The sequence below is a fragment of the Carassius gibelio genome, chromosome B19 (assembly GCF_023724105.1).
Source record: "Carassius gibelio isolate Cgi1373 ecotype wild population from Czech Republic chromosome B19, carGib1.2-hapl.c, whole genome shotgun sequence".
Lineage (NCBI taxonomy): Eukaryota > Metazoa > Chordata > Actinopteri > Cypriniformes > Cyprinidae > Carassius > Carassius gibelio.
In genome coordinates, this window is record NC_068414.1 from 25,705,251 (window position 1) to 25,725,417 (window position 20,167).

At 35.8% G+C, this 20,167-nt stretch overlaps 2 protein-coding genes across 6 annotated transcripts; one reads left to right on the plus strand and one right to left on the minus strand.

The window, feature by feature from the left end:
* Window positions 1–4,390: 4,390 nt before the first annotated feature.
* Window positions 4,391–6,452, plus strand: LOC127979313 (CKLF-like MARVEL transmembrane domain-containing protein 7). 2 transcript variants are annotated; one of them, XM_052584674.1, is made up of 5 exons: window positions 4,402–4,720; window positions 4,888–5,061; window positions 5,597–5,695; window positions 5,875–5,956; window positions 6,072–6,452. In XM_052584674.1, exons 1-5 carry the CDS (start codon window positions 4,655–4,657, stop codon window positions 6,083–6,085), a joined length of 435 nt encoding a protein of 144 aa, XP_052440634.1. In that variant the 5' UTR covers window positions 4,402–4,654; the 3' UTR covers window positions 6,086–6,452. The 2 variants fall into 2 exon arrangements, with proteins under 2 accessions (XP_052440633.1, XP_052440634.1); XM_052584673.1 differs by having other exon boundaries at window positions 4,391–4,720; window positions 5,875–6,452.
* A 90-nt stretch (window positions 6,453–6,542) lies between these two features.
* Window positions 6,543–19,653, minus strand: dync1li1 (dynein, cytoplasmic 1, light intermediate chain 1). Of its 4 annotated transcripts, none has more exons than XM_052584672.1 (14): window positions 19,494–19,653; window positions 19,193–19,266; window positions 17,579–17,695; window positions 16,893–17,123; window positions 16,526–16,686; window positions 14,576–14,669; window positions 14,195–14,330; window positions 13,952–14,063; window positions 13,728–13,787; window positions 13,054–13,098; window positions 12,701–12,788; window positions 11,962–12,093; window positions 10,964–10,982; window positions 6,543–8,183 (listed from the first exon to the last, which is right to left on the minus strand). In XM_052584672.1, exons 1-13 carry the CDS (start codon window positions 19,595–19,597, stop codon window positions 10,975–10,977), a joined length of 1,362 nt encoding a protein of 453 aa, XP_052440632.1. In that variant the 5' UTR covers window positions 19,598–19,653; the 3' UTR covers window positions 6,543–8,183; window positions 10,964–10,974. The 4 variants fall into 4 exon arrangements, with proteins under 4 accessions (XP_052440632.1, XP_052440631.1, XP_052440630.1 ...); XM_052584671.1 differs by having other exon boundaries at window positions 12,671–12,788; XM_052584670.1 differs by lacking the exon at window positions 10,964–10,982.
* Between the last annotated feature and the right edge of the window lie 514 nt (window positions 19,654–20,167).

The following is a 20,167-nucleotide window of genomic DNA, read 5'->3' on the forward strand; positions in this document are numbered from 1 at the left end:
GTATTTGACTGAGTAATGAATGTGTGTCAGAATAATATGGGTTATGAATCTGAACATTAATGGATTAATCATTTATATGTGACAGTAGAGAAGAATTTTTTTCTGTAAATTATGTCAATCATTAAAACGGCACACATGCACAGAGAATATAGTGTTTAAATTAAGCTTTTAAGATAGTAGAACTGTATTTATTTATTAACAGGGTGCAGAAGCAGTAGTTTGGGTGAGGAAGTTTATAAGAATCCAAACAACACAAATCTATCTATCTATCCATCTGATCATTTATTTTTAAGAAGTCTTGTATGCTCACTAAGTCTGCATTTACTTGATCAAATAGCTACAAAAATAACACTGAAATATATTTCTAATAAATAGGAGGGTGAATATTCAGCAGCTGTTACTGCAGCCTCCAGGGTCACATGATCCTTCAGAAATTATTCTAATATGCTGATTTGCTGTTCAGAAAACATTTCTAATTTTGATAAATGTTAAAAGCAACTATGCTACACCAGATTAAAATCATAAAGGAATCCAACCAGCCTAGTAACTGTCTTTTTACTTTGCTGCCATCTGGAAAGTGCTTGCGTAGCCTGATGGTAAATCTGAGAGACTTAGGAAGAGTTTCTTCCCCCAGGCCATCAGGCTCCTATTCTCAAAACCAGCCTCTTAACATCTACTTGTCTCCACTTAATATTTACTTAATCAGTAAGATATTCATCATTCTCTACCTTATATTGAAATATTGACAGTGTCACAACATGTTTGCACATTTGCTTCTTGTACATTCCTGTGTATCTTAATATTTAAGACTACAGTATTCTTTTAATGCACATTTTATCTTCTATTTTATTATTTACTTTTATTAATTATTTTCATATATATATAATATATATATCTATATCTATATCTATATCTATATATATATATATATATATATATATATATATATATATCTGTGTGTGTGTGTGTGTGTGTGTGTGTGTGTGTGTGTGTGTACGTATATTTTCCTCTGTGTTGTATTCTTTAAAAATTGTCTATGGAGCGGACCTGACTCAAATTTGACTGCTGGTTATATTCTCTGTATAATCGTGTATTTGACGAAAAGAAAATCTTGAATTTGGAATGCTGCTAAATATTCCAAATTGTGGAAACCATAACACAGTTTACATATTTTTTTTATTTAAAGAAAGATCAAAAGAACAAAATTTATTTGAAATAAAACTTTGTAAAATTATGTCTTTACTGTCACTTTTGATCAATTTACTTTTACAGACCCTAAAATTTTTGAATAGCATATTTTTATATCATATATATATTGTCTTTAAAAACGGTTTCTAAAAATTGCACCATCAATTATTAGGCTGTCTAAAAGCGTTTTTTTTGTGTGTGTGTGTGTGTGTGTATGTCCGTTTCTATTTTGTTTTCATTTTGCAGTGAAACTGTCTAGACTTTTATTTGATTGTGGCTCCATCTACTGGAGAACTGAGAGCGCGCCAACTGCAGTGATGACGCACGAACAAACCCTGACCCTCAGTAAACACTTTAGCACACATCCATCAAGACTCACTGCAAATATTTTATTTCTAATGCCACCAGCAACCCCCCCCCCCTATTTTTTAAATAGATACTTTAATTAACATGTTTACTGTTTTGGAAATGCAGCATCTAACCTGATCAGGTGTTTTCTGGAGGAAGTAAACTGTGGTAGAGGATGGGGGTGGTCTGTGGGCGGAGTCAACCTCATTATGCAAATAAACTTCTTTTTTTTTTATTTGTGTATATATAGTTTGTAGTGGCGCTACCAGAATTTGCGAAAACTATGGAAATACCATCAACTGCACCTCCTAGTGGGGATAAATAATAGGTTACATATTAGTAACAACAGGTTAATATATAATAGCTTAGGAGTATATCAGTAAGATTTTTGAGCGCATTTATTTGCAACTGTAAAAACGCCTACCAATGCATTCAGGAGGAAGTAGTAATGATTGGAGTGCTTCTAGTCTACATTGCATGTATATTAAGGCTTTGTAATAGTTTCTACAGATATTGACACCTCATTTGTATGTATAGCCCTCATTATGTGAGCTGCAAAGTCCCCATCACAAACTTGTATCATATGGAGAGTTCATGTTATTTGAGTACAGGTTCATTAATGAGAAGCCATAACCTCTCATTAATTTCTGTGTAACTGCAAGAACTGACTTCCCCCTTTTTTGTTGATTCTAGCTTGAACCTGACAGTGAAACTCATTTTTGGTGCGGGTGATTGCAGTCGGTGAATGTAACTCTCTCTGTCTCAATGCGGGGAAGATAAGGCCAATGAGTAGCAGAGGAAGTGAGATTGTAATAGAGCTATGGTTGGTTTAATCCAAACGACCCAATAACCCAGTTTCGAAGAAGAGGACTCTGCTCTTATAGTTTAAATTCAATACAGGTTTGCCACAGCCCATCAAAATATGTTCACATATTCAGTTCACATGCATGCTCATCTTAAGTGCATATGAATATATGTATGTGTAAAATGTGAATAAACTTCTTCTTCTTCTTTACATGCTGAATACAAAATTTGTGATTAAACTCAATCACACTGCGTGATTAGCATACTGTTAAAATGTTTCCAATACACCTTTTTTATTAATGAATTTTCTAATGTAATGACGTTACATTCCAGTAAGGTTGATTTTTTTTATTGTCTTTTATATTGGCTTTAAATCAGAATTCAGTTTCTAAAAACTGAACTGAAAAATGAAACTTCTTTGGACAATTTTTCCTTTATCTTTGGAGTGTTACAATCTGTAAAGCTTGTTGTCAAATCCACTGGCGGCACCGTTCTCAAGCCGGCCTCCGCTCACTCAAACCTGCTGTGTCTTAAAAAGAACCGTTGAGAACCACTGTCCTCAAACTTTTCTATTTAGGTTTTCCAGAGGATCAAATATTTGAAAGCAACAGTCATTCTTTTATTCTTCAGATTTTGGGCCTGCTGGTATGGGCACTGGTTGCAAACAGAATATTTCACATTTTCCCCATTTGGATGGGTGATGTTTGTGACTCTCTTCTATTGGCTTCTCCCCCTCTTCATCCTCATCATCAAACTGGCCAATGGACAAATCTGACATGTTCCCTGTAGGTGTACTTCTGTATAGTTCTATAGTCTCTAGAAAGATGTAGAAACTGTGAAAGGGTAGCTGTAAAAGGATACAGGGATGACATGCACAAATAGTTCAGCATATTGATTAAGAAAGACGGGTCTAAACATACCCAAATTACCTTAGTGATTTCAAAAAAAAAAAAAACAATGTGGCTAAATGTTAAGGACCATATTGTTGTGTTAAGTGTCTTAAATAGCCTAATAGTTCCGTCTCTGAAATCCTAGGTTCTCATTTTTAATTGCACTGTAGCTGTACTGTACACGTCAGCTGCTATTGTTGAGGCAACATTGGTGAATAAGGTGTTCAGAGGTCATCATGAATTCAACTGTTGGGTGGCATCGATGGTAATAATCAGTTTATTGTACATAATTGCACAAAACATAATGTGGAGGTTAATATATATCTGTGGTCAAGGGATAATAATTATAATTGCGCTCCCCTGCCCAGAATATGTGGTTACATTTTCCAAAGTGAAATTTCATTTCCAAGTAAAATACTTTAATTCCTTTTTTTTTATGTATTTTTTTTTTCTCTTGCCTCTTTTTCTCTTTTCTTTTTTTCTTTGCATTCCACGTGTCTCTGAGTTACACTGGTAGTGCGTTCTTCAGCTACAAATCCTGGCACAGAGGAGATGAATAAAATGCACTGGATTGCAGTTTTTCATTTAATGTATAAAATAAACAAATGTAGCCTACGTTTTGCTCTGTATGTATTTGCAACCATCTACACAGATCTGTCTAATGCACAAAATATATTTGTATATATTTTATATGGACATTCAAAGCTTACATTACTTTAGCTTTATTGAATGCAGCGTTCTCATAAGGCTCATTTTCTGGCTGTGAATGAATAGATATACAATGTTTCACGTGTGCTTTGAATGTGCCTTTTAATGTTGGTTCATGTTTGATAATAAAAAATTATATTGAAAATAATCGGGATGTTTGGATTTACCTGACCGACTTGTTATGAAAGCCTTGTTGTATTTCACAAAGGATGGGCTAAGTGTAACTTTCAATTTAAAGCTGTCATTTTTAGGCTATTGTCTCCTTTGAAAGCAGATCTGATTTACTTCTTATTTTTTAAATGCCAAACTCATATGGTTGGCTGCACACAATCATGTGTCTCAAATTTGGTATATAGACTGTAAATTGCACAATCTTAGAAACTAGAAGGGGAAGTTCACAAGTGCATCCATGCTCCCATCTCTGCATCTCACAAAATATGTGCTTGTCTGTACAGGAATGTTGTGAGATCATAGACTGAGAAATATGCGGAATTTATCATCTATTGTCATAATGTGTTCCAGCGAATTGTGATTCATGCTCTCAGGTATTAAGATACAGTATGACTTGTAATCATGATGTGGAATTGAGCAACAGCAGTAAATCGCGTCAGATGCAGTTTCCTGACCACATCACACTGAACGCGCGAGCACTGTTGAGCGATCTTGCGTAACGTCGCGTCGTTCGCGGTATATTGTTATAGTCCATCCACTGAACGATGATGGGGTTTTTATTTCTGGAATACTTGCGATCAAAACAAGGAATTCTGAAGCTCGCTCAGCTCGTAAGTCTTTCTTATCTACACCTATGTCACATGACAATACCAGACAACAGAACACGCCTTTCCGCGTTTCATTTTTGTCAATTATAATGTCCTACATTCGTCATTTTGAGTCGTAACAGGTAGTATAATAATTGCAGAGAAATAGCATTGTGTGTTTGTGTGTGCAGGTGATTCTTCTTGTAGCGTTCGCTTGCGTTCGTTCCACGTGGTACAACAGTCTCTACGCTTACGGTTTCTTTGAAGGGGTCACGCTCGGTTACTGCATCACGGTCTCTGTTTTTCTAATCCTGACTGTATTTGGGGTTCCGAAAAGGACATCGTTTGTAAACTGGAAGATAACCGTGAGTATTGTTACATCTAATAATTGCATTATTCCTATTAAAGCTCACAAGGAAATGATCAGTTGTTGACGGTTAATGTCCTTTGACTTTCGATCCATCAACCCCAGATTAAGCTCGAGTGGTTTTTAGACGTCCCGACAAACAAGCAAATATGTTAAGTTGTTTTTGGAACAGCTAGTTAACCAGCAAGTCTATCCAAAACTAGTTACCAGCTGTATTTTCCACCCAGGGAAATAAAGGTTTTAGTTCAGTGCATATACAGGAAAAATGGTAAATTGGTAAACAACATAGTAGTATGGTTTTGCAAACTTCAACTAATCTTTTTTTTTTTTTTTTGGCAACTAACGTCTGATAAACCTGTATAATAATTGTCAAAGTTATGTTTAAAAATTATTTATGTGGAATATAGCAAATCAAACAGTCAGACATGGCACTTTCCCATATTTGTTACCACAGGCCAACTGCTACCCACATTATAATCATGATTTAGTATTAACTGTATATGATTATTGTATCATTCTGTTTGTTCTTCAAGGAGTTTGTGCTTGATACACTGGGATTCATCTTCATCTCCACTGGTTCCATTGTAGCTGCTGTGAAGACTTATGACACCCCCATTCTGGTTGCCGCCTCAGTAAGGGATTCATCACAGTAAATGATTATCAGTTTAGCCAAGTTTTATTACAGTCGATCAAACTTGTAAAAAAGGATTTCGGTAAAAAGAAAATGAAACTAAAATGTACGTCAAAGTCTGGTTTTAAGGTGGGGTTAAGGCAGCATACCATTTGTGTGACTGCTTTGTTTGTTTTTCAGGTGTGTGGTCTTCTGGCTTCATATCTCTCAGTTGTAAGTGTGTTGCTTTCATTTGTTGCCGCTCGCAGCTCACAACCTGAGGGTAAGTTAGGATCCGAGCGATTTCAGTGTGTTTTTCAGCATATTTAGATAAACTGAACATAGCTGGATCTGTAATACATGTTCGGAGTATCTGAAATAATGTTTTTCTGTTCCAGATCCAACAATATAAAAATATTGTCTTCTGTCCTCAACAACAGGAGAGCATGGATGGGGAATTGATTAGGGCATGGTTGTTTTAGTACATTTACACGGATTAGAATATCACTCATTACATGCATCGCTTATTGCAGTCAGATGGTTTTAATACTATAATTATTATATAATATTTAATATTATAATACCCTGTTAATAATTTACTGGTGCATACATTTTAATAAATTGTCTCAACTTTGCTTTACGTTTTTACAAACTGTATTATTACAAAAAATATTTCCCTGAACAATCTTGTAATGTTAGTTGGTTTTGTGGCCAAACGTGTTCATCTAATGCTTTAACAAAGAAAAATGAATGTTGATACAGTTTTGTAAAATGTTGAACTGTCTGGAACTTCTGTTTTGCGGAGACCACAGACTTCCTGTGTCATAAAACTCTCCACCCACACAAAACAACGTCAGAGACAGCAGCCATTCCCAATAAATACAACTTTAATAGAATGATTACAGACCTGATCCAGAGAAACATCACTACATCTTGTGAAATTACAGGACCATATTAGCGTATGTTTATTTCCTCCTCCCTCTCGTAAGAAGTTTCGGTTGATGACTGTACATGCAGGTGAGGGTGATCTGAGATCTCACCTGCCCTGCCACCTCTGCCTCTCCCCCCTCCCTTCCCATCCTGGTACTAATTTCTAGCCGTTAAAGTCTCTAAACAGACAAATCTCCTGCTGAATTTACTCATTTTGCTCAAACTCCCGCGCACACACTCACACACACACACACACACACACACACACAAATGAAAAGACAGTAATACTGATCGTGTTTGCATGATCTCTAGTGCATCCATTAATAAACAATGCCATAACCGGCTGTAGTTGAAAGATGAGAACATACATACACAGAAACATCCAATTTTCAAGCTCTTATAAACATAGAAAACAAACAAACAAACAAACAACATTTTTTTTTTAAACTGGACATAGTTGTCAGTCCCATCAATAGTCTTGATCAGCAGTTACACAGACGACTTCATAAACCATGTCTAAGCTAAAAACTCTCTCTCTCTCTCCAGTTAATGTACTAATCTGCTACAGTCTGCTTTGTAAGAGATCCTTTTCAGTGTCATTACCTACTGTTGTGTAAAAGTGCAATATTTCGATACTTTTAATTGTACGCAACAGGTCACATCAATCTGACTTTGTGACTCTGTTGACAGTTTAACAGCAGCAAAAAAGGGGTTATGGATATAACAAAGCATTGAAATCATGTCAGTATATTTGTTTTGGTCCTGTGATCGATACACTTAAGAATATGTCAGGTATTGAGAGCCCTGAAGATAGCCACTTAATAAAAACCAACACAAGGTGACCACATCCAATGAATCGTTTGACCGAATCGCTCTCCGACTGAAATTTGATGTTTCCCTTTATTCTGATTTCATTTTTTTGTTCATATGAGACTAAGTAAGATGTTTAGATCAGTAAAAATGTGCGTTTGTTTAATCACAAGCCAAGCGACTTTTACTTTAGTCGAACAGGATCCTTCATATAAGTTAATTCACTACTGAGAGCCAAGAAAAAAAAATCTTACTTGCATACAGATAGACTTAAGTTCACAAACCCCTTTCACTTTCTAATACAGACTTCTCCCTACATCCTCATTTCCTTTCTAATCCTCTCTTTTAGAGTCCAACGCTGATCTAGTGTCCTTCATTTCTATGACAACCCTGTCTCTATGACGTTTTTTATGGACCCGTCTGCTGTACATGTGTGCGTGTGTGTGGAGACAGACATAGCAATCGCAATTTGCCTGACATGCAGCTTCAAGTCACTGGCCGTACAAGGAATAAACAGGAAGAAATCCCCCTTCTGAACAAGATCAAGAGGAAGAGTGAGGGAGATGAAGGGAGGAGAGGTGGCAGAAGGGAGGCAGGTTCGGGGCGGAGAGAGCAGTGAGAAGGGGAGGAGCTTGCCAGTGAATAATCCCCGCCTCTTATTCAGGATTCGTCGTTTTCGGCAGGGGGTGTGGTTGCTGAGGAGTCCAGGTCGGATTTGTTGGCGATCCGGTCCAGTTCAGCCTGGACATCTGTCAACCCCAACTTGGAGCCTGAGAATAAACAAGATATGATCAAATTGAATTAGTATGAGTACGCTAGCCAAAATTCACATCACGTTATTTGAGAGCAGTATTAGCCAAAGCTTTAAAATAATATTTTGGCTTCAATACAAGATAGGCATTATCAACAGGATTTGTGGCATTATGCTAGTTACCCAAAAATTATTTTGACTTTAATAATTTCATTCCTTACTAAAAAAAAAAAAAAATAGGGTGAGAGAAGGAAAATGGGACCAGTTCTTGGGAAATTTTAAAGTCATAAATAAAACCTATAAAAACACTTTAATTTTTGTTAAACTCTAAAGCTGTTCAAATCATTTTTGCGGTTGTTGTAGGATTTTGTGCGTTATGTTGCCATTTTAAAACTGCATATAGCTTTACACATAAAATTTAAATGAGAGATTTTACAGTACATGGCTTTATATTAACATGCATATTGGTCACATTATGAGGCAAGTGCCTTAATGTTACCCAGATTTGAGCTTTTTGGTAACACTTTATTTTAGGGTCTCTTAACTAGTTGCTTATTAGCATACACATTACTAGAATATTAGCCATTTTTTAGTACTAATTAAGCACATATTAATGCCTTATTCTACATGAACTTATTCTACATCCCTAATTCTACCTAATAGCTAAACTTAACAACTACTTTACTAACTATTAATAAGCAGCAAATTAGGAATTTACTGAGGGAATAGTGTTCCCTATTTTAAAGTGTCACCAGCTTTTTTTAAAAGAAAAGAAGGGACAACTTGAAAAATAAATTGTGTTAGTAAACATTGTGTTTGTCGATCGGGATTCACTTTGTTTAAACCCAGAATATTCCTACATCGGTGAGAAGGGATGACAATACACTTAAAACCTTAGCATGTCAGTGTATGCGAGTCTGTGAGTGAACTATTTAGCACAAGAGCAAGTGTGAAGCACAAGTAAGAAAGAGACTTTGCTCTTCCTATATCAATGTTAAGCAGAAAGATCGCAAATAAGAACTTTTTGAGCTTGAAGGAGAAAAGAAAATACATAGCGATGGAATGAATGGAGATGAAAGGCTGTTAATAAACCTTCACACAGACTCACACACACATTTGTTTTTAAATATAAGGAAAATCCAGCCAACACAATAACATTATGCATGTACTAAAAACTTTACTAACTAACCATCTGTGTATTTAGTGCTTTAAAAAGGTACAAATCGCAATAAGACAAAGCTAATTCAGAAATTATGCTTTAAACCAAACAAAAGGCTTTGATCTGATGGAAATGTAATAATTGTTTAAAGGCTTATTTTCATTCCACTAATTATGTGCTAACAATTTGCCCTGCAGCAATTGTGGATTGTAACCTAAATTAGTTAGCAAATTAATTGCCTTGGTTTTAACATGATTCTTTGCCTTTACAGTGCAGGCACCAAACAAACACTTCACTGAATTATTGGCAGACACTTTTATCCAAACCAACTTACACTGCATTTCACACACACACACACACACACACACACATATATATATATATATATATACACATACAATCAATTCATGCATTCACCAGCAGTTTCCTGCTCCAGTAGAAAGCAACTTAGAAGAGGTGCATTCACACTAGTCTTTGTAACCTTCTCAACCAATCTATGATGATGTCTGAATCAATTAACATTTATAACAATAGATTTAGAAAAATGAAAGAATCCTAAAAACCATGTATCACCATTTCCAAAAATGCAAGCAGCACAACTGTTTTCAACATCAATACTAATAAGAAATGTTTCTTGAGCACCAAATCAGCATATTACCATGATTTCAAAAGAATCATATGACACTAAAGATGCTGAAAATTCAGCTGTTATCAGAGGAATAAATACATTTTTTGCAGCAGTGGTTACAGTAAAAGGATGCAAGTGAGGGACAGTCGCCTGAACACACACCTTAGCGTGGCCAACATCCCCTGTTCAGAGGGGTTAAATATAATGACTGATGAGCAAAGTCAACACGAATGTAGTCGCACACTGTAGTTGCATGGTTACAGTAAGAAAATAAGGGCACAAAAATTATGCCTGGAAGAGGTCACTGTGGCCAATGAGGTACTTTACCTTTAAAACACTCCCATAAAATTAGGCTGCAAAAACAAATGAAGATGCAAAAGCATAATATGGAAGGACACAAGAGAGTGGGCCATAAAACCACTGCACTTGCTGTTAGTTTTAGAGTTTGTAAGGTGAATGTTAAATCTGTAGAAACCCTTAGTAGGCATGTTAACAAACGTAGTTACTGCCAAACACTTTTTTCATTCTTTCACCATTTTAAAATTTAAAGGGATAGTTCATTTAAAAATGTTTTAAAAAGAAAATGTTTTATCATTTAGTCATTTGCAAGTCATTTGAAACCTTACTTTCTTCTGTCAGACACACAATAAGATATTTTGAACGAGTATTCAACTGTTTTTGTCCATATGATAAAAGTCAATGGGGTCCAAAACAAAAATGAACCCCTCTGTCCTTCTTTATATGGACAAAAACACTTCAGACATTATAAAGTATCATTTGTGTTCCACAGAAGAAGGTAAGTCATACAGGTTTGGAAAAACACGAGGGTGAGTGAATACAGATAATTGTTGTGTAAACTAATTTGCTCGGTTGAGTTTTGTGCATGATTATGGGGTTATTAGTAATCTGATGATGCAGTGTGAACGGTGAGGGTGACAGCATGTCAGCTTGAATGATTAGTGGGGTTTTTAGCTGCACATGCAGAGGAGATAATCAAATCCATTCATTTTACCATCGCTGATGTCAAAGATCTGGGATGGGACGATAAAGGTGCACGAGAGGAGGGTGATGAGGACAACATAAAGGAGAACGGGACAAACTTCAGTGACCTCACATGTGTACAACATAAACAAGACAAGATTTTAAGTGTTTTGAAGATAATCACACAGACCTGCTCCATCATTTGCAACATCAAGCCTCTATCATCTACTGTGCCAAAACAACTATTTCTGAGGGCTGCGAAATTATTAATTTTGAAGACATGACCAAAAAAAAAAAAACACTCCAAGGCCCACAGAAACAGTGTTTTCATATGCTGATGAGGTCTACTGCTTTTATGAAACTGATGTTGAAAAATGGTGAAGAGCCTCAAAAACATACCAGAGTTCAAACTGTATATTAGAGTGATTTTCATCAGATTCAATAGTTGTAAAGGTAATTTTACATAGTATGTGTTCAGACTGAGGTCCGGTACTCTTGTTAATGACAGTCGAGACTGACATTGAAGAGAAGAAATTGTTAACTAAAGTTTTTTTTTTTTTTTTTATGACATTATGGTTAAACAACTAATGTCACATGGACAATTTTAATGATGTCTTTACTACTTTTCTGGCCTTTGAATGTGGTTGTTGCGTTGCTTTCTATGGAGGGTCAGAAAGCTCTCGGATTTGATCAAACATTTCTTAATTTAATTGTGTTCCGCAGATGAGGGTGAATAATTGATGACAGAATTTTCATTGATGGGTGAACTATGCCTTTACATTTCTTTTAAAAACAAATTTCCCTTCTTACTGGTCAATGATGTTGTGAAAATAATTTGTTTTACTCCTCTACCGTGGTAGTGATAGAAGTCAACATCTGCCACCTCATATCATGTAAAACAGGTTTATATAAATTTTCAGTTGTTGAAATACAAAACTCAAGCTCTCCAAGTCAAAACACTTCAAATGCACCATGACAGTGGACACAGATATGAATGGAGGAGTGATTCGGTCACAGAGGATCTCTCACCTGACTTGCGGACTGTTCCTGGTGTGTTGCTGCCTCCTCCTGTAGGTTGGCCGCCCGGGCCGGGTGAGCCTGCTTTCTTAGTCAACAGACTGTTGAAGAAGTTAGCCAGCACACCCTCACTGGTCTGACCTCCTGCCACAAGAAATGACAATATTAACACAACCATACAAGCTGAAACTCTAGCAGAGACTAACTAGATTCAGGGGGCTACAAAATAAAATAAAAGTAACATCTACTGAGCCCTAAAATGGAATAAAAAATTTGTGTAAAAGAGAAAGTCTGAAAGACTTTGGCTTTAATCCCAACAAGCTCTCCTAATCTCCTCCAAACATGGCAGCAATTTCCCTATGATTTGAACCTATAAGAGTAAAGCCCTTCTTATATCTGCATCCTGAAACAGTCTCTGGAGACACTAAAAGTGTATTCATGATCACCGCTGCCCAAAACAAACAATATGATTCTAGACACAAGCTTTGAGGATGGCATCTCATGTTGAAAGTCACAATCTTCCCAAGAAGACAGGGTGGGGAAAATCATGAAACCAGATCCAGAGACCGGATAAATAAAATTCCCAAGAGCTAGAAAGGCGTGACTCCAGAAGCTGAGAGAAAGGAGAGAAACTACAGGACCGAATGCAGAAGGAAAGAGACCGAGAAAGATGGAGAGGAATCGGAGGCATGCATCCTAAATATGGCCCACTCTTACACACCTTTCATGTTGGGATCAATCTTCTTGGTACCTGATTGCATGGGCATGACGTTTGCCACGTTAGCCGCCGAACGGTTGGTGGTCCTCGGTGAGCCGGTGGGCGCTCTGTTTGTTGGGTCCTGTTACAGACACATAAAGATATGTTTTAGGATTATAAAATGGAAGAAAATAACAAAAGAATATAGAGTGAGAGGACGACTAACAAGACCAAAGCAGAATGTAAAAAATTCCAATAATTAAATTGGCTTGGGTAAAAGTGTCTGCTAAATGAATACATGTAAATGTAAATGTCTTGTAGCAGGAAAAGTCTTTATCCAAAGCATGATTCAACAGTGAGTAACGCTGTGGGCTGAAATGTAAATGGAGCGCATGTAAAACACTCACCACTGGTCTTCCTGCAGTGACTGGAGGCTGTTTAGATAACAGAGTCTGAGAACAGAAATAATCCAGCGTTTATTTCTTAAATATTCTGACAATGATTCATTTATCAAACAAGTTCCATGAATTATTAAAAAAAAACTCTCAGGTTACTAGACTTACAAATTCAGGGCTTGACAACAAGAGCATGTAAGTCACATTTGACAGTAAAAATATTTGTATGCGAAACACAAAATATATTTATGAGAAGCATTATGTTTATGAAATTTAAGGCATCTTAAATTGCATAACAAACATCTTAATTTAAAAGCTATTACATTTGGGCAAAGAAAAGCAGGAAAAACTAAACAACCTGTTACTATTAAACTTCAAAAGGCAACGATTTTATTAAATTAATATGAGCGCTGCACATTTCAATGGTGCGGTCACACATTCTAAAAGCTCACAGTTTCAGAGCAGTTTGCAATAAATGAAAACAGCACATTTATGCCGAGCCAATGATGCTTATGATCCATTTTATATTTAAATTAGAAAAACGAATTAATAGCTAATAAATGTTTACCAACTAAGCATATTATAATGATTTCTGAAGGATCATGTGACACTGAAGTCTAATAATGAGTAACGGCTGCTGAAAAAATCATTTTTGTCAATTATGTTACACAATTTTATGCAATTACCTGCAACTTTAGTAGAAACACTTGGTCATCTTCAGCTTGAACTTCCTTCTCATGTACAAACTGGAAAGATATCACAAATGAGCAATCGGTAGATTAGAGAGATTTTTTTGTGTTCAACGCCATTCCAGCTTCTGTGGCTGTTTTCATGGCAAGAAATATTATGGCTGTTAATTCAGCTAACTGTACATCCAGTGGCAAAGATCGAATCAGGCGTGAACTCTTACCTTTCTAATTGGAGGTTTCACTATTACATCTTCAAAGTTGTCCTCTGCTTTTACTGTCTGGAAATTTTCATGCAGGATGGCGATCTTTTTTTCATTGTCCCATCCCGATGGACTGAAAATGCAACACAGATTATATGAACACGTGTACCATTAAAGAAACATTTGATGCAGTAAACCCATTTTACTACATTACCCATTTGTATTTAATTAGCTTCATGTGTTATTCATGTGTTAGTCACTTACATAAACACAGAGTCTTTCTCCACCACCTGAGCTGGGATGTTGAAGGGAAAGCCGTATAACCTGTGAACGAGGTATTTATATAACAAGTCTAGATTTTTGTTCTCCTTCATGGATGTGTAAAGTAGTGCTGCTCCATCTGAAAGGTCACATGTGAAGGAAGGTTACATTTAAAGCAGATAATGTTACCACATTCCACTGTTAAGCAAACAAGATTCAATACATCTACCTGTGCAGCCTCTGTTTTTTTTATTCAGATGCACAAAGAAAAGACACTCTTGACATTTAAAGATCAAACTGAACATGAAAATAACCTAGCGTCCAGATGACTTAAATGTGCAGGGTGAATTATATTCATCATTACAAGCTGATGTGTAAGGATACACTGCAAGCAGAAGCGTCGAATGTGAGACTGGATGAAGTCTAAGTGCTCGTCTTTATAATCGTGCTCCTTCTCCAAAGTGCTGATGGCATCACACTACACAGAGAGAGAATTGTGAAAAGGAGACCCCATTAACATACTACTACATCCTTACTTTGTAACTTGATATATTTGGGTGAAAGCAAAAGCAGATAAACTTGCCATTTCTGGTCATTGTTTATCATAGTCATTGAAATATGTGGGATCCAACAGTCTGAGACGACATCAACAAAAACTGAGATTCAAAATCAAGCTTAAATCTACAAATTAACTGCTTTGAAAAGTATAGAAAATATATAGAATTCAACATCATTTCTACTTTACCAGTCAAATTTGTGGCTTGTGAACTTCATTGCACAAAAGATGGTAATTGGATGTTAACGTTCGACTGTTATGCTAATATTAAAACAGAACCGTTCAAAAGTCAGTTAGATTGTTTTCCCCGACAAAATTAATCCTTTTTTTCGACAAGCAAGCATTAAAGTGATTTGAAATGACAGTAAAAGGTTTATAATGTTTATGATCTGTATTTCAAACAAATGTTGCTTTTTCACATTTTCTATTCGAAGAATTCTGAAAAAGCTATTTTATTTTCCAGAAACATTATACATGCGCTACCATTTATAACACTGATAATAAAATGTTAAAAAATGATTGAGCAGCAAATCAGCATATTAGAATGATTTCTAATAATAATAAATAATGATGTGTCACTGAAGACTGGAGTAAAGGCTATAAAAAAAAGCTTTGCCATCAGAGCAATAAATAAAATTTTTAAAATGTATCAAAATATAAATCTAATTAAAATTGTAATAATTTTTCACTATTTTAAAGCAGGTTATATATTACTGTATTTTGTCAAATAAATGCAGCCTTCATGAGCATATGAGTTTGTCCAAAACATTTAAAAAAAAATCTTATTGAACCAAAACTGTTGAATGGTAGTGTGTTAATGCATGCACAATTGTAGCTAAGGATGCACAATATTGGATTTTTGCCGATATCAGATATGTCGATCATTTTCAACTCATTTTGGCCGATACCAATATATAATTATTTTTCATTTTGGTTAGTTTTTAACAAGAACTTATTTGTTGGAATTAAATAAACAATAATACAAGTTATTTTATAATGACAGTGCATTGAAGATTTGAAAATAACTATAAATAAACTATATATTAAAATCACTGCATTTTTTTTATCAGTAATATGCGGTGGTAAACTTGACATTTTATTTTATGATTTAACATTTGTATATTTTCTAAAGCAAAAGAGTTATAAAAATTCAGAAAATCTTTAAGAGCTCATAATTCGTTTAAAAAAAATAACATTACACATTAATGGATTAAACAGTATATATAATTATTTAATTTAAGAGTCATGTTTGTGTTTTTTTCTTTTTCTTCTTCTTTATGTAATTTATAGCTTCTGACCTTTAAATCAAAACATGCTCATGATTTTATGGCATCAATTACTGCTTTATTTAATCAGAACCAGTCAAGTATTATTTGTGTATCTTGCTTTTATTTTTTTTAGAAGTAGCGCCCCCTACAGAATTAAAACTCCTTGCTGAGCGGGCATTAGGACCTGGGGGAGTGTCATTCATACATGCATTCTCAGTTTAAATGCACCAATACAAAACAATGAATCCAGTTACCATCCAGGAAACATTTTGCTTCAAAAATGAACCACTACACTGACATGATCTAATTGCTAGCACACCCTGATCACATGTGAGTTAACCTATTACTCTTATCAGCAAGACATATTGGCATAATTTTTCATATTGGGGCGATATTTACATTTAAAGCCATTATCGACTGATTCCGATATTGTTCTGATAATATCGTGCTGCATCCCTAATTGTAGCAGCTCTTTTAAATGCAAGTCCCAGGAAGTTTGAGCAGGTGTACCTTAGTGCAGACCACCACTATAGGCAGGCCCAGGTTTTGTGTGAGTGTATTGTCTCCCAGCGGCAGCAGGACGCTCTCTTCCTCGGACTCAGGATTTCTTCTCTGGGGCACAGCTTCCAGGTCACTTCCTGGTTCCACGTATTCCTGAAACTGCTTCATCACTGCATGCAAACACAGTTACATTCAGAGATATTTACTGTCCGAACTGCAAACTCATTCATGCAAGTATAAGAACTGTTAGCACAAAGCCCGCAGCTATATAAAGGACTATCACAGATCAAAATGCATCACCACACTAGATCATTCCTACAGCGTACTTAGCATGCAAACACACACACACACACACACACACAAAGACACAACTCACATCTGTGCTCCAGCTCTCTCATGGTTTCAGGGGGAACTCTGAGCTTGTCCACAAAATTCCTGACAACGCTGCCCCATTTCTGCAGCGAATCGAGGGCCAGCCAGGGCCGGGACAGATCAACCACAAATAGAACCAGCGAGTCCTCGAGGTTCTCTGTTGATACGGCAAATTTCTGCAGGCCTTTGTGGTACAGGTCTCCATCCAGCACCCATGCATTGCACTGTGCATGATCTGACAAAAAGAGTTCGATTAGATTTAGCATGTCTGTATTGAATTACCCACTGTTGCTCATTAGGCTGCCTCTATACTAAGTATGACAAACGTCACTGATAATTACACTTGACTGCTTGGGTTGGCAAAACAAATATTTTGAAAACATTAACCGTATTTATGCTTCAAGTTGACTTAAACATGCTTAATCATGAATAAATTGCAAATTACACTACATAAAGTGCGAGTTCTGGCATATTTTCTTATTTACATACTACACTTTTCCATTTTAATAAAGGACATACCAATCTACTAAAACATTGCTTCAAAATACTGCAGTTAAAACAGCTTAACGTATTGACTGATTATAGTGGATCACAACCAGATTTGCTTATTCAGTGTCATTTAAGGTTAAACATCTAAAACTGATTTATATATTGCCAGTATCAAACTCTAGACAACGATTTAATATTTACCATCGATATCATCATCATGAACATTGAAATACAGGTACTCTAAGCCTCGGCCCTTCATGTACTCTTCTACACCTTGTAGTCTGGCCACCAGGGTGGTCTTACCAGACCCCACCTCACCTGTAAAACAAGTCAGATTAACACACCAACAAATAATAATAATAATAATAATTAAAAAACTTAGAGATGTAGGTGCATTTGGATCCTGAAAACAACATATATAATTCATATTTAATTATGATTATATGTTTGTTTGTTTTTTATTAGATTGAATATGATTGTAAATAAAAGTAAACACAAAGTATATAATCATACTGCATTTCTCTCTTCTTTTTTTTACTGAAATTTTTAATACAATTAATAAAACAAGGGGACTGAGAACTGGTGGCAGTGTTTTTAAAGCGTATAAATAAGTGAAAGCATATAAATAATCTCCCAAAATATAAATAGTCTATCAAAAATTTAAGGTTTTGTATAAAGGACGCATTGATGTGCAATATAAAGCTGGAAGAGCAACATAGATCTCTGGATCTCTTGGTTAAAAAAAACCAAGGGTCAAGAATTAACCAGAGACGGAAAAAAAATCTGCTGAAATGATTAAAAAAAAAAAAAAGTGTATCATTTGAACTCAAAATGCAGTGATTTCCTTTTTTATCTTTTCTTTTTTCTTTTTGTAGTGTCTGATAAATTTCTGTCTTAATATATTTGTTTTCTGTTAAAATTTAGAATTTCTGGAATTAATGTGAAATCATATATTTGACAAAGACAACAGTGTGATATATTTTAGAGTAATAATAAAACGAGATGTCTGCACACTGAAATTACAGCTCCAGAATGTTTATTATTAAAACAATATTTTCTTAATATGGTAAGGAAAACAACATGGGCAAAACAGTTAAAAACAGCCATGAAAATAATTATTAATAAAGATATAGATATAGATATATTCTTTCAACAGAGTTTGCATGGCCTTTTATCTATCATGTCTGACGCCCTATGAGTAAAGCGCACTCATTGAGCAGCAAACATGAGCCAATCACTGGCTGCGTCTTAAAAACTAGTGAGCTGCCTACCTAGATAGCATTTTAGTCATCATATAGACTGCTAGACAGCACTTTCTAGGCATCACCGGCACATATACAGCCTTTTCAGTATGTAAAATAATGATAGTTCAAATGCAGCATTTTGTTCTTTGGAACACGCCTATGATGCTGTCTAAGTAGGGGGTACGATAGACTTTAGGACACGGCCCCTGTCTGAGAGTACGGATTATCTCTATTCACCAAACCCTTCAGTCTGTAGCATATGCAAATCGTTAGGACGAAATAAATGACCAATTATAAAAATACAGAGGAAAATTCACGAGACTGGCACAAATGTGTTTTGCGCGCGCGGTGTCTGACGGCGACGACTGGAGACAATGACGTACACCCAGTAACAATAACAGCACACTTACAATCACATCGGTGCACATAAAGAGTACGTTCAAACCATTGCATTCAGTCAGCATTGTATGTTATTTATTAATAATGAAAAATCAGATGCAGATCAATAAGCTGAAACAGAGCAGACATGAAACAGCAATTTTTGTATGACAAAAAGAAAAATAACACCCACCCATAACCACCACATTCTTTCCTGACGGCAATTTTGATCGGGAGCGCGTCGACACCTCACTCAATATCGATGACCTGAACGCAGAGGAACACAGGGTGGCATTAGCTGTTAAATCACAACGCTTTATAGAGTATGCATCACTGCGATCATTGATTCATGCTGGCCTGTGTGTACCTGCCGGCTGAGGCAATTTGCAAGTTAGCGGCTAAGAAATGTCACATGCGGCTCTGAGCCACCTAAAGCCGCGTTCTGCACATACAGCCGAGATTGAACAGGGGATAAAAGAACGGGCTAGGCCTACCATAAATTCTGTCCGTCATCCTCCTCGGGGTTTTGGCTTTCGGAAGTGCTGTTATTTACATTTGTGCTAACCGATAGGAGTGTATTTCTGCCCGTCGTCGCCATCTTCGCAGGTTTGAGTGACACCCCTGAATGAGCCCCGGATGTGTCACACAGAGCCGAGCGTTGCTTTTCTGCTGGGCGTGGACCACTGCGAACCGCAATCACTGCCGATGCTCAGGTTAATAGAATAGAATAGAATAGAATAGAATAGAATAGAATAGAATAGAATAGCTTATTATTAACATCTGTGGTTCCATTACTACATCCATGAAATATTTATATTGTACAAAAGGTATTTATAGAGGAAAAATATTCTTTAGATCATTAAAATGTTCTTAACACTTAAAAAAAAATTATTATTAAAAATTATTTGAAGAACCCATAATTATTCTGGCATCACTGCAAGAACCCTTTAGAACCTTTATTTTTCTAGAATATAATAGAATGAAACAGAATAGACTAGACTAAAATAGAATAGAATAGAACCAACTTTAAAATGTATTTATTGGCACCTTTTATATAAAAAAAATAAAATTAAAAATAAAGTTATTATTAATATAATGAAACATAATTATACGCCTCTTTTACCATCCATGAATACAAATAAAAAAAGCCAGACTGAAACACTCAATC